Here is a 14,335-nt window from a genome sequence, read left to right on the forward strand (position 1 = left end):
ACGGTACAGTTTCGTTTCCTGTTATTTATAAGCGTGGAAGTTCTTCTGGAAACAGTAGTCATTTGTGCACACCTGTATACCAAAGCACCTGCTAACCAAATACTCTGTCAGCCCTTTATTAGATTCTATTACGATACATCTGTTGTCTTGCCCGTCAAGGCTGAAACGTACTTATGCATATTGGGATGTTACTTAACAAAGACATGGTTGAATTCATTTATTATGTAGCTTTTTTTTTCCTTTACACTGCCCTTCAGATCTGTAGGTTGACTAGTAATTTCCCATTTTTATCATTGTTTGAATCTTATAAACTCTGGATTATAAAATGTGAATCCAATTTCCAGAGCTACATTTGTATCTGGAAAATACATAACTATAATGCCACTGCAGTTAGATATGAAATGTAATAGTCTACAATAGCTATCGATATTTTGGAAAATGTATTTGTTTGCATTCTTGTATTGGCAACACGTCATGTAGCAGCTATGCATTTTGTTTAAGTGCGAACAAATAAATGTTTCACTTTTTTGGGTGTATTTGTCTTCTATTTTTCAGCTTTTTACCAAACCCAAACCCCCTAAAGGCTTCTATGTCCATGGTGATGTTGGTAAGTTATTCACTGCAAAACCATTTCTGTATTTAAATTGCATGGTGGGTATACATTTTGCCACAAACCTGCATATATTCATTGCCAGACTACACCTATTCATTGACTCAATCCAAGCCATTGAGTTTCTCTAACAATACTGAATACTAACTAGAGCGGAGGCTGTTCCCCAAAAAAGTGACTCTAATTGCAGCAGATTCTTCCACTTGGGCAAAATCTTCAAGATTGTTTGCCTGAAAGCTAGAAAATAGCGCCTCTATAAAGGGAGGTTAATGGGCTCCTTGAGATCACAATATATAGGCCTTTTATCCTGGAAGACAAAGGCAAGTCACTGGCAGATAGACGGTTCCAAAATTATAGGAGTGTTTATTTCCCTGGGAAAACCTGTTCTGTTGCTGTAACAATGTTGAACCACAGTTAGAAAAGAAATCTAAATTCCCCTTGCTCTGATTCAACTGGCAGCTTTTTGTATGGTCTATCACTGCACAAACAAGGCATATGAAGGCATAATAAACATTTGCATTAGTAAGAGAACTTGAATATGTAATTCAGCACTTAATGTTGCAAGTAAGGACTGTAGCTATCTATCTTGAGAGTGACAGCGTACCAAGCAGGTTTTACGTGGAAGAAGAAGCTGGTGTCCCTAAAGCAGAAAAATATACCTGGAGAAGGGAAACTGGTTATCCTGAAAATAAACATTATTGTGGGACACAGAAGCAAGACTGTTAAATCATATCTACAGTATCTCTGGTCTAGTGGTTTTTGTGTGAAATGATGAGAAAAATGTTTCTTAAGCATTAGGTCTGTATTTTAGAGGTGGGACAGGATAAGCTACAGCTGATTTTATTTTTTAAATTATTTTTTTAAAAGCATTTTAAAGCACAAGAGAATACACTTAGGAATACCACGAATAGGTGGTTGATGCAATCCAGGGTGATTCACCAGTGTTGAAAAATGCTGTAATAAAGTTCAGCTATGGCTTATCCTGGTGGGTATAGGTTAATTAAAATAACCACTTTGTATTTTTTTTGTCCTAAAGAGGTTTGTTTCTTTATTTGTAATTTATATATTTATATATATATATATATTTCAGGTACAGGGAAGACTATGGTAATGGACATGTTTTATTCACACGTAGAAGTTGAAAAGAAAAAGAGGGTCCATTTTCATGGTTTTATGTTAGATGTACATAAAAGTAAGTTCTTTAAAATTTTACATCCTTTACATATGAATTTTGCCTTCTATGTGAAAATAATGAATCTAAATATACAGCAATCCTTTTTGAGGTGTTAAAACCCCATTTTGGATGGTATATTTCATTTAACATAATCTAGAAACATTGTAGTATATTTGAATAAAAATATATGAAAACCTTATGAAAAATCTGAGAGGATTTACCAATAAAAGGCATTTTTTTATTTGCCAGAACCATTCTGGGTAAATTTAAAGGAATTTGATCTGTATATGTTAAAAAATCTCGCTTGTTATGTGCATTTCCAGCCAGACTAGTAGTGACCTATGCAGAAGAACTGCTTGATCTTGCTGACATAACTATGTGAATGTTTCCCAACATAGTTTGAGAAGAGATGCATCTAAATGGGTGTTCATGCCATGTTTGTAACAAGGATGCTTGTGTTTTGATTGTTTCTTTTTATTTGTCTATTAGGAATCCATCGTCTTAAACAGAGCCTGCCTAAACGGAAGCCAGGATTAATGTCCAAGTCCTACGATCCCTTTGCACCCGTAGCTGCAGAAATCAGTGAAGAAACCTGCTTGTTATGCTTTGATGAGTTTCAGGTGAGAGACTAACAAAGTCCTTTTGGATTCTGAAAAGATACAAATCTAGTGTTCTTTTTAAAGGTGTGACGATCAAGGCTTTAAAATCAATTTGATTTGCTATTGGCTTCAAGAAGATAATTACACATTTAAGAAATGTGATGCTGCTTCTTCTTGGCACATACTGTGCTGCAGAGAGAGTGTACTGGAGTAAATTAGGCTAGGTTAAAGTTTGGTGAAGAGTAGTGCAAATTCAGAGCAGTTATCAATCAAAGCTAGACCAGCACACAAGAGTCCCCATTTTGTATTCTTTAATTCATTTTTTTTTTTTTTTTTAAACCTAAAAAGGCTTCTTTTTACTGTATATTTGTGTGCTACATGAGGAAGGTTTTAGTTTTACACACATTTTATGATTGTGAGTTTAAAGTTATCGATTCTTCTTTTTTTTCTTTTTATTAAACTAGCACTAATAATTTGAAATTGATAATTAAGAGGGTCTTTAGGATACGTAACCCCTAAAGTCCACTAAATGCCCACATCATGTTTTGTTGTAAAGTGGCCATGTGCAGCTGTTTCATTTGTGTAGGTGAACCATCTCATGTGGGAGGTTGCTCCATTCTTCCCTTCATGTATCCTGTTGTTTTAAACCATCGACTGGGTGGTATGCATAAACAGTGCTATAGTGCTGCTGGTACTGTTAGGTGCCGATAAGGGACCAAAGAGGAAAATATAATTGATAACCAAAAAATCGAGCAAAAGGAAACCAGTCATACATCGGTCTAGATAAGAATTAATAACACGGTTGCATAGGTTGTGCAACTCTGTTATTAATTCTAATTAAGCGATAGTGCCCGTTGATGAATTCTGCACCGTGTGGTACTTAACCGCGACTGGAGGTAGGCATCCTGAGCAGAAGGGCGCTACCACACGGTAGAGCCTTACTGAGAGTGCACTATCACTGTTATACAATTCTTTTTCTCATTCATTTCTTTAAAACAACAATTTAAAACCTGTATTTACCTTGAACTTGTAATGATTCGTCAGGTGCCCTTCCACCTGAGAAGGGTTTTAGGAAAATAGTCCTGAAAATGTTCATAAAGGATCACATACACAATTAGAGGAAAAAACAAATAACTTGTTTGCTTGTCAGAGTTGTTTATCGTTTATCTGGCAGATATCTGCATAGAGCAATATTACTGAACTGTCTGTGCCCCGGTTCGTTGTTGAAAATGCTGAGCTCCAGTCGAGCTAACAGGCTATGGATTGGCTGATGCGGCAGTGGCGGGTGCAGGATTGTTTGCTTTTGTAGTTGCAATGTATTGATTGGCTGGTTTTGGTGGATAATAAGATTAATTTGGACCATTGTTTAGCATTTGCTTCCCTTGCAATCTCAAACCACTAGGGTAAAATCCCAACGATGATATACACACGTATACATATATGTATGTGTGTGTGTATATATCTGTCTATCTATCTATCTATCTATCTATCTATCTATCTATCTATCTATCTATCTATAATATCTATTTTTTTTTTTAATTAACCTTCTTATTTAATATACTGTATTACTAATATATTACTCATATCCTAGTAAGCATAGTGCAGCACCCTCCCTTATTATTTGTATTAATTACTATATATTAGGGGTTTTAATCTTGACATTTTCTATTGATCGATTTTATTATACAATCTATTTATCGATTAATCACACTTGTTTGCTAGTGATATCAAATTGTATTGAAAGACAATTACAAGTACAGGTAATACAAAGTATTAACATAATGCTGTTGTAACCTGCCGATCAGTGAAAGAAAACCTCTTCCAGACAGATGTTTGTGAAACCAATCTAGGTAACGTTTATTCTTGTGTCTCCCGGATATAAAGGTACTTGTTTATGCCTTTTCTGATTATACAAACAGGAATATGAATTGCTATTCTTTCAAGTTTGAAGCTGACTACACGCTTGTACTACAACCACTTTCCCACAACTCCTCCACCTGTCCCTGCAAGCACTGCGGCACATAACATCACTCTCGTCAAGCAGCTCAATTATAAATCAGTAATATAACTATAACACAAACTGTGTTTTAATGATTACATTTTGAATTTAGCTTTTAGATTATATGTAACATACACTATTTACTGCAAAAACTGTACATTTTTGGAGTGATTGACCTAATACCCAGTACAGAAACGAAGGTAGTTTTGACTTCCTTTCTACCATGATATACTACACTGACACTATTTTACTTTAGTTTTTTTTTTTTTCCTGAAGAAAAAAAAAATCGTAAGCTAACAGTACTTAGCCAGATTTGGAATGTTTTGCAAATAGAAAATACCTATAGCATTTGTTTTTTAAACTTATTTTTGATATTGTTATAAATTTTACTTTTAATTCCAATGTTGGTTATGAGTGTAGAGTGTCGGTTATGAAAGCTCTTTCTCAGCACTTCATCTTGTAACTAAATCCTTGGGTGCAATTCATTAAAACATCAGAAGAAAAGGTTACAGACTGCAGACTGTCCTATATCATATTCCATATACCCTTTTGAGCCCTTTATTAAAATACATTTTAAAAATTCATACACGCACACACTCACTCACTGCAGAAATACAATGGTTCATTCAAACAGTCCCCTCTCTCTCTTGACTTCTGGCCTTGAGAGTTAAGTTAGATCCCAAACAACACCTACTTACTATACAGAGATTCTGGGCCAGGGAATAGGTTTCATATACATAAATTGTACATGCAGAGCTTAACTAGTTGTCATTTAATGGGTGTCGAGCAATGTATCCATTTACACATCCAAACAGAATTGCAGAATAGGTTCTGCCTTCATAATTTGAACATTTTATACAAAAAAAAAGCAAAACCAACTATAGAACATGAGTCCGCTAACCACAGTGAAAATACAGTTTTGGACATTATACTAGTTTTCCAAATTTGGGGGAATAAATATGAATACTTAGTTTATGACCTTCTAAGTGATCTGAATCCACTGTAAATTTAACATCTGTAAAGTTAACATCCTAACTTTTAAATGCTCTGTCTGAGAAGCTGCCCAGTAAAAGTCTCATTTTCCAGCATTTGCTCAGTCCTGTTTTTTTAGATTTTTTAGTTTTTAGGTTGCCATACCTGTGATGGTTTCTGGATAAACATCTTCATCATAACTTCACAATACACCACTGATTAATAAGGTCATCTGCTAATTCTTGTCTTGCATTCAGTTGGTTGTGGGGTCATTAGCCCTCTCACAGGTGAATAACATGAGCAGAACTCAGGCCTATTACAGTAGCAGGAAAAAAAACCCTATGGTTTATAAATCCTGCATTACTTGTGAATATTTGAAGAATTTGCATTGTACCCTTTATAGGTGTCAGGAGATACTGTGTGTGTGAGGTCTTCATTGCTGATAGCAATTTCAATCTTCTTGTCCCTACACTGGTCACACTCTCTGTAAGAGCACTGCTTACTCTCAGGTGAGCAAACCAGAGTCTTTGATCATTCTTCAGCATTACTGGTCTTGATCACTTTTTTTCTGGAAAAGGACATTCACTTTCATCTGGAGATTTATTTATTTTATTTATTTATTGATTGTATTTATATAGCGTTTTTTATACAAATGTATCGCAAAGCACTGTACAGTACATAGCAGAAAAAAAGAACAAACCACACATCTCCACTCTGGCACGCACTTGCTGATTCTTCCTGAGCAACATACAAAGAATCCGACCCTTCCTCACCAACTACGCCACCCAGCTCCTTGTCCAGGCCCTGGTACTCTCCCGCCTAGACTACTGCAACTCCCTCCTGGCTGGCCTCCCTGCGTCCGCCACCTGTCCACTCCAGCTCATCCAGAACTCTGTTGCTCGCCTGGTGTTCTCTCTGCCTCACTTCTCCCACGCAACTCCACTGCTCCGCTCACTCCACTGGCTCCCGAACACCGCTCGCATCCAGTTCAAGACTCTTGTACTCACCTACAGATGCCTTGACCAGACTGCACCCAGCTACCTCCAGACCCTCATCTTTCCCTACACCCCCACTCAACCCCTCCGCTCCTCCTGCACTAGAAGACTGGCTGTACCTCCTCTATGCTCCCCTGCCTCCAGAGCCCGCTCCTTCTCCACCCTCGCCCCGCAGTGGTGGAATGACCTTCCTACAGATGTCAGGACTGCCCAGTCCCTGATCACCTTCTGGCGCCTCCTCAAGACTCACCTCTTCAGCACCTGTTTCAGCACTCCTCTTTTCCCTCTGGACAATTTATCACTCTTCCTTAATGCGCTTTACTTGCACTTATCTGCTCCCTATTTTACTGCATTTAATCCTGTACAGAGTACTGTACTGTAATCTGCCACAGGTATTATTCAATCTGTAGTATTTTGCATTTAATCGTTTCCTGATGTAACTATCACTGACACTGTTATCTGCTCTGATATTGATTCGTATTTTGTAATATACTTGTACTTACGAGAACTGAAGTCATTGTATTTTATCTTGCTCTTAATTGTATTAATACTTGTACTGTGATTCTTGAAGTTAAAATTTTAAAAATAATGAAGAGCATATTTGCCTGTGTCTACAGTCCTTCGCTCCTGCATCTCCTGACCTCTCATCGTGTTTGAAAAACTTTATTGATATGTTATCATTTCTACACAAAAAGTCAGTGGGTGTCGGTTGTGCAATATATTGTGCATAGTACAATTAAATGTTACCTTTTGTAAAAAATATATAACTTTCAATAGGAAATTAATTTGTTTTGAGAAATATTACAGCCAGACACCAAGTTACATAGTTATTTTGAAAATTCCCTGAATAGGTAATTTGGAATATCAGTATTTTAAATGTTGTCTTAGGGCAGTGTATGCGATTGCTTTCCCCAAGTAGCATGATTTCCATTACACGAGAGTAGATGTTAAAACTTCATGCTGATTTGAACTCGGCTCTCGCCAAGATAAGCACCAACTAAGACGTAGCTTTACAGTAAACTAATGTGATCCATATGCGTCTCCATCCATTTACGTTTCCTTCCATATGATGATGTAGATATCCTTCTGTCTGGTGTTAATGGCTGAAGTGTAATGCTGGCTCCAGGGATCAGCTTATTTTGCCTCCCTGGCGCATCAGCACACACAACGGCTGCGATGCTGGCTCCGGGGATCAACCAAAGTGCGGCCTCCCCAGCGCATCAGCATGACAACCGTCTGGATTGAGCTAAGTAGGGTACATCTCTGGGGTTTTCAAGTGGGCACCTTCCATCCTCAGTGTTTCGTCGACTAGCCCACGACACCTCAAGAGGGCTCGACGGTGATTCTGGCGTCCCAGCATCACCCCCCTCCGTCCCCCACTCAACTCAGCCCAGCTTACTTACCTGTCCCCAGCCAGAATCTTTCCGTCTCAACCACAGCCAGTTGCTGCTCCTCTCTGCTGCTTCAGATAAGTTCTTCACTGTGCGACGCAACTCTTGGCCACTGAATCCGACGTCTCTGAGAAACCGGGTTGTAGAGTGTGCCACAAATCCTCGACAACCCACTTCCACTGGGTAAACCCGAACTCTCCATCCTCGCTGTTCCGCTTCAGTGGCTAGTTGAGCATACCGCAGTTTCTTCCTCTCATACGCCTCATCTACAGCATCCTCCCATGGCACTGTTAACTCTACCAGGTGAACAAGGCGTGCTGATCCAGACCACAAGACAATATCTGGTCGAAGGTTAGTGGTGGCAATCTCAGGTGGAAAAATAAGCCGTTGACCAACATCTGCCAGCATTTTCCAGTCTCTAGCAGCTTCCAGTTGTCCTGGGCGAGGATTGGTTTTAACACCTTTTCTTGGTGGTTGCTCTCCTGGGCGGAGGAATGTTGTCTTTTGTGTGTAATGTTTTGATGGAACAGGTGGCAACTTATTGGTCATGTTACGCTTGTCTTCCAATGCTAAGGCCAAACATCGCAGCACCTGGTCATGGCGCCAAGTAAACCGTCCTTGGCTAAGAGCCACCTTACATCCTGTCAAAATGTGCCTTAATGTTGCAGGTGATGAACACAAAGGACATGAGGGATCCTCTCCTACCCAGAGGTTTAGGTTCTGTGGTGATGGGAGAACATCATATGTTGACCTGATGAGGAAACTGATCCTGCTCTGTTCCATTGACCATAGGTCTTGCCAGCCAATCTTGCGTTGTTCCACACTCTCCCATCTCATCCATTCTCCCTGTTTGGCCTGGGAAATGGCCTTTATACACCTCATCCTCTCCTCCTGCTTTTGCACCTCGTTGACTACCAGCTTCCTTCTTTGAGCTGGGGCCGCCTTGTGCCATGTAGGAGGAGTTGAACTGAAACCAAGACCCCCTCTTCCATGCTGAACTTGCCCCATGATATCACCAATTCGAAGGGCAGCCTTTGCATCTTCCACAGCTTTCTTTGCCGCCCACTTTCTTCCAGTTTTCAACACAGGTGCTGCCTCCCTTACGCATTTATCGCGTGACTCTACTAATGTCATTTCCAATCTGACCTTGGCGCACTTAAACTCCTCGGTTAGAGCAGAGACTGGTAGCTGCAGTATTCCTTTACCATAAAGTCCCACTCTGCTGAGGCAGCGTGGAACTCCCAACCATTTCCTGATGTATGAACTGATTAAAGCTTCCAGCTTCTCTACTGTTGTCAAAGAAACCTCGTACACAGTCAGTGGCCACAGCAACCTCGGCAGTAGACCAAACTGAAAGCACCAGAGTTTTAGTTTACCTGGTAGAGCGCAGCTGTCTATGCTCTTCAACCCTTCCACTGCTTGTTGTCTAACTTCTCCCACACGAACTGTGTCCTTTAGATCCCCGTCGTACCATCTCCCAAGACTCTTCACTGGCTTCTCAGACACTGTTGGTATTGCCTCACCATTAATGAAGAATGTTTTATCTACTACTTTGCCTTTAATTATAGAGATGCTCCTTGATTTAGTGGGCTTGAATTGCATTCGTGCCCATTCAATGTTATTGGTTAATTTGCCCAATAATCGATTAGTGCAGGCTACTGTTGTAGTCATGGTTGTCATGTCATCCATGTATGCTCGAATTGGTGGTAGTCGCATTCCAGAAGCCAAGCGCTCTCCTCCTACTACCCATTTTGATGCCCTAATGATTACTTCCATTGCCATGGTAAAAGCCAGCGGAGAAATGGTGCATCCTGCCATTATTCCAACCTCTAGGCATTGCCATGTAGTGCTGAATTCTGAAGTTGAAAAACTGAATTGCAAATCTCCAAAATAGGCTTTCACTAAATTTGTTATTGTCATCGGTACACTGAAAAAATCAAATGCTGCCCAAAGTAGTTCATGTGGCACTGAACCATATGCATTAGCCAAATCCAGGAATGTCACATGGAGCTCCTTCCTCTCCTTTTTAGCTGATTGAATTTGTTGCCAGATCACATTGATGTGTTCTAAGCAACCTGGGAAACCTGGAATGCCCGCTTTTTGTATTGAAGTGTCAATGAAGCAGTTCTTTAATAGGTAAGCTGACAATCTCTGAGCAATAATGCTGAAGAAAATCTTGCCTTCTACGTTTAATAGGGAAATGGGACGAAACTGACTGATGCTTGTAGAATCTTTTTCTTTAGGTATAAAGACTCCACCTGCTCGGCGCCATGCTCTTGGTACAACCTGTTTTTCCCATGCCACTTTCATCAATTTCCACAGAATTCGTAGAACTCCTGAAGCACTCTTGTACACTCTGTACGGAACTCCATTAGGCCCTGGAGATGATGAAGCCCTTGCTTTTTTCACAGCTTGCTCTATTTCTTTCCACTTAGGTGCACAGTCCTCCATTTGGTATTCTGGTGGATTGATAGGTGGGATGTCTGACGGAATTGACATAGGCTCCTGCCTTTTTGAATCTGTATGTGTTTCCTCCAAATATCTCTCCAGCTCAACCTTAGATGCTTTTAGTGTGCCATTCTTCTCACTGGTGAATAACTTCTTTACAAATTTGAATGGGTCTTTATAAAAGTTAGCTCTCGCACGCTCCTTCTTTTTGTAGCGTTTCCGTAGGCGCTCAGCTCTGCGCAATGTTGCAAGCTTATCTTTTATGACCCTTTGTAAGAGATTGAGTCCCTCCTTCTGACTTTGTTCTGCTCTTCTCCATTGGTTCCTCAGCTGTCTCCTTTCTCTAACTAAGCGTTCAATCTCCTGCTGCCGTCTAGACTTTCCAGGAATAGTTTGTACTTTTTCCTTCCTTTTTTCAACTCCAAACCTCTCATTTCCATATGCGTAGATGATGTCCCCAAATTTATCCAGCTTCTTTTCAACTGTTCCACTTAATCTTTCCAATGCAACGCAGAGATCTGTGTTTACTGTGTCCCATGCAGTTTTCTCACAAGCTCTTGGCCATTTAACTCCAGGCTTGTGCCCGTTGAGGTTCTTTTCTCTCTTATGCTGGTTTGTCTGACCGGGTTCACAAGGATCATTATGTTCATCACTAACTGTGTCCATGCAAGTCCTCCTCACATCTATGACAGGGGTGCTGATATCCTGCGAACTGTGGTTTGCTTCCTGTCGCTGGATTTCATTCGACTGACTTGACTGACTTCGTAAGAAGTACTGATCAATGCGAGGCCCTTGTCCCTTCTCCCTCAAGCATTTCATTCTCCCTTGATGAATCTTCAAACCCCTGACCGTTGTCGCCTTGCTCCAGCCGCAGACACAAACCTGGAGTTCCATGTCTTTGTTAACTGCAGATCTTGAACTAGTCTTTTGTGAAGTACTCTCCATACTCATATCCGTTTCCGTTCCTAAGTCGTTAACCGTGTTGTCCAACGTTGAGTCATCTTCCTCCCCCGCTCTCGCAGACTCTAGGGGTATTTTTCTCTTTAATTTCTTAGAAGCCTTGGGCGGGTGTCTCCAGCATCCTGTAAACACAGAGCTGGATACTGCCGACAAGGGTAGCTAACCCTTACCAGCCCCAGTGGGGTCTCTTTCCTCCTGTCAGCTGTCTCTCCAGGCTGTCACGAGGTCTTTCCCTTGTTGCCAGCTGCACTATTCACAGCAGTCACTGGACGTATCCAGATCTTCATGATTTCCATTACACGAGAGTAGATGTTAAAACTTCATGCTGATTTGAACTCGGCTCTCGCCAAGATAAGCACCAACTAAGACGTAGCTTTACAGTAAACTAATGTGATCCATATGCGTCTCCATCCATTTACGTTTCCTTCCATATGATGATGTAGATATCCTTCTGTCTGGTGTTAATGGCTGAAGTGTAATGCTGGCTCCAGGGATCAGCTTATTTTGCCTCCCTGGCGCATCAGCACACACAACGGCTGCGATGCTGGCTCCGGGGATCAACCAAAGTGCGGCCTCCCCAGCGCATCAGCATGACAACCGTCTGGATTGAGCTAAGTAGGGTACATCTCTGGGGTTTTCAAGTGGGCACCTTCCATCCTCAGTGTTTCGTCGACTAGCCCACGACACCTCAAGAGGGCTCGACGGTGATTCTGGCGTCCCAGCATCACCCCCCTCCGTCCCCCACTCAACTCAGCCCAGCTTACTTACCTGTCCCCAGCCAGAATCTTTCCGTCTCAACCACAGCCAGTTGCTGCTCCTCTCTGCTGCTTCAGATAAGTTCTTCACTGTGCGACGCAACTCTTGGCCACTGAATCCGACGTCTCTGAGAAACCGGGTTGTAGAGTGTGCCACAAATCCTCGGCAGCATGTAAGATGTGTTGTGTCTACATTTGTTGTGCCCTATTTCTTTACATGGCTGTATGATTTCGCTCTGCATACTAACTTACCTTGTGGTAAACTCAACTTGAGATGATCAGCTTACCTTCTGGATAGATCCACTTGCCTTTGCATATGGAGTGGTTCGTCTTTTAAATTTCGCGAGAGAGGGAGGGAAGAGGAACAGAGTTCCTTAAGTGGAGACATGTTGACATTTATTTTTCACCTAGTGTAGTTTACAACTAACTAATAAACATTTAGAAAATGCATAAACTATAAACTAATGTTGAGCAGCTGACTAGTCTGTATCATTTATCTCCCGTTTTTGTTTTTGTATTGTGTTGCGATCACTTGCTGACTCAAAGACATTCTGATTATTAACAACCTAGCTGTTTTTTGTTTTTTTTCTTGCATCCTTGCGGCAGCCTATAGCCCTGGCAAGTGCAGCTAGAGCCATCTAGAGGCATTCTGCCCTATAGTGAGGGCAGAATAGGAGTTGTTCGGTACAGTGTGAAGAATGTGTGTAGTTATTGGCCTCCCAGTCAGTCTGTCAATATTTTTGAGGCAGCCATTGAAGCTTCTGTCAACTTAAGGTACTTCAGTGGTTCTCAATAGCTTCTGTTGGGGGCCACTTATAGTCCCCTGAGAACCATTCATTAAGAGTTGAATACTGCAGTCATTATTGCAATTTTACTCTTACTCAAAAAATTAAATAAATGGCAGTTTTACAGATGTGCAAAGAAGTAACTGTATCTGAGCAAATAGCAGATTACCAACACTGATAGATAATTGTACAATTATTTATCTCGGAGCAATGTCCAGATTATCAAAGACATCATCTTCATAAATGCACAGCTAAACTTTGAATTGCAGGCTTTTATTGTATTTTGTTGTTCCAATCTAAGATTGTTGTGATTTAAAAGTCTACATTACTGTCTGGCTTTTATTTTTTAGCTAAATACTGAAAACACATGCTTACATGTGTAATGCATTACAAGGAGCTATACCAATCAAACGAAGATGGAGCTCCAAGCTCTTACTCATGTAAATGAAGTATTCCGTTTTTTTCTCTTTTCTTCTTAAGCGAGTCATAATGGAAAGCTACTGTAGGTCATTAAAAAATGTTTTTGTCTTGCTAATGCTAATGACATTTCTCAATTTTTTTCCATTAGCAGGCTGCCATTATCAGTAATTTGTAGTCTTCTCTTTTGTCTCAATTTGTAATTAATTCTAGGTATTGAAAGAGCCCAGGGTAAGAAAATGCTTCAGCTATTGTTATCTGCTTAGTTAGACTGTAAAATTCTTCTTCTCTTGAGCTGCATAAGTAAGGATTTCACATAAAAAAGTACATCTGCACCCATCTAAACAAAGTGACTCTTGCTTTATTAAGTGGATGCTGTTTAAAATGTTAGTTTATTATTTTGTAACACAGGTGTGAATATGGCAAGCTTCAACCTGCCAAAATTTGTAAATATATATAAAAATAAAATAAAAATGTCTTTTGAAGTCTCACGCTGAATATTATTTGAGTATAAGATAATGTCCAGTTAAGTATTATGGGTAGTGCAGTTTCAGGTGCATGTTACATGTTATATCCATTGTTAAACTATGTGTGCTGCTTTTTTATCGTCAACCAACAAATCTGCCATTCCAGGTTTTACTGGAAGATCGGTCGTGATCTGTGAATAGGGTACTAGTCCCATTCCTGCACCCTTAAAATGCTGCTTGTTTAGTTGTAAAATATCACTATTTTATCTGTGTCTAGCACTTTTAACTTTTTATGAATCTTCAGTAAATTAACTGAATTTCAGAACAGTTGAAACTGCGATATTTATTATCCCCTGCTGAAATCCCCTTCCAGAGGGATATAGGGGAGACGGTTGTATGTACATTTCATTGCTTATTGTTCTATACTATTCTGTATACAGTTGTCATCAAATATTCATCATACAGGTAACTAATTTGCAGCTGTGGCGGGGGAGCTATGTTACTAGCACAAGCTGCTTGTATGGTTGATTCATATAGTGTCTCACTTTTTTTTTTTTTTTTACATATGTCTAGAGAACCACTTATGCAATTGTAAAGATGTCAATTCAATTCAATTCAATGGTGCTTTATTGGCATGACTTACAATAGCAGGTGTTGCCAAAGCAATTATACAATACATACATGTATATATACAATGCATCATGAATACATATATATATATATATATATATATATATATATATATATATATATATATATATAT

The 14,335-nt window shown here is 40.0% G+C and overlaps 1 protein-coding gene across 4 annotated transcripts in view; it reads left to right on the plus strand.

Moving 5' to 3' along the window:
* Window positions 1-14,335, plus strand: part of afg1la (AFG1 like ATPase a) — a 58,286-nt gene that overhangs the window by 16,411 nt on the left and 27,540 nt on the right. For all 4 annotated transcript variants that reach the window (XM_059025674.1, XM_034017616.3, XM_059025675.1 and 1 more), the window contains exons 3-5: window positions 556-607; window positions 1,701-1,802; window positions 2,274-2,404. In XM_059025674.1, the coding sequence (XP_058881657.1) occupies window positions 556-607; window positions 1,701-1,802; window positions 2,274-2,404 (285 nt within the window). The remainder of the gene's footprint in view (window positions 1-555; window positions 608-1,700; window positions 1,803-2,273; window positions 2,405-14,335) is intronic.

Source organism: Acipenser ruthenus, chromosome 6 (genome assembly GCF_902713425.1).
Source record: "Acipenser ruthenus chromosome 6, fAciRut3.2 maternal haplotype, whole genome shotgun sequence".
In the NCBI taxonomy this organism is placed as follows: Eukaryota; Metazoa; Chordata; class Actinopteri; order Acipenseriformes; family Acipenseridae; genus Acipenser; species Acipenser ruthenus.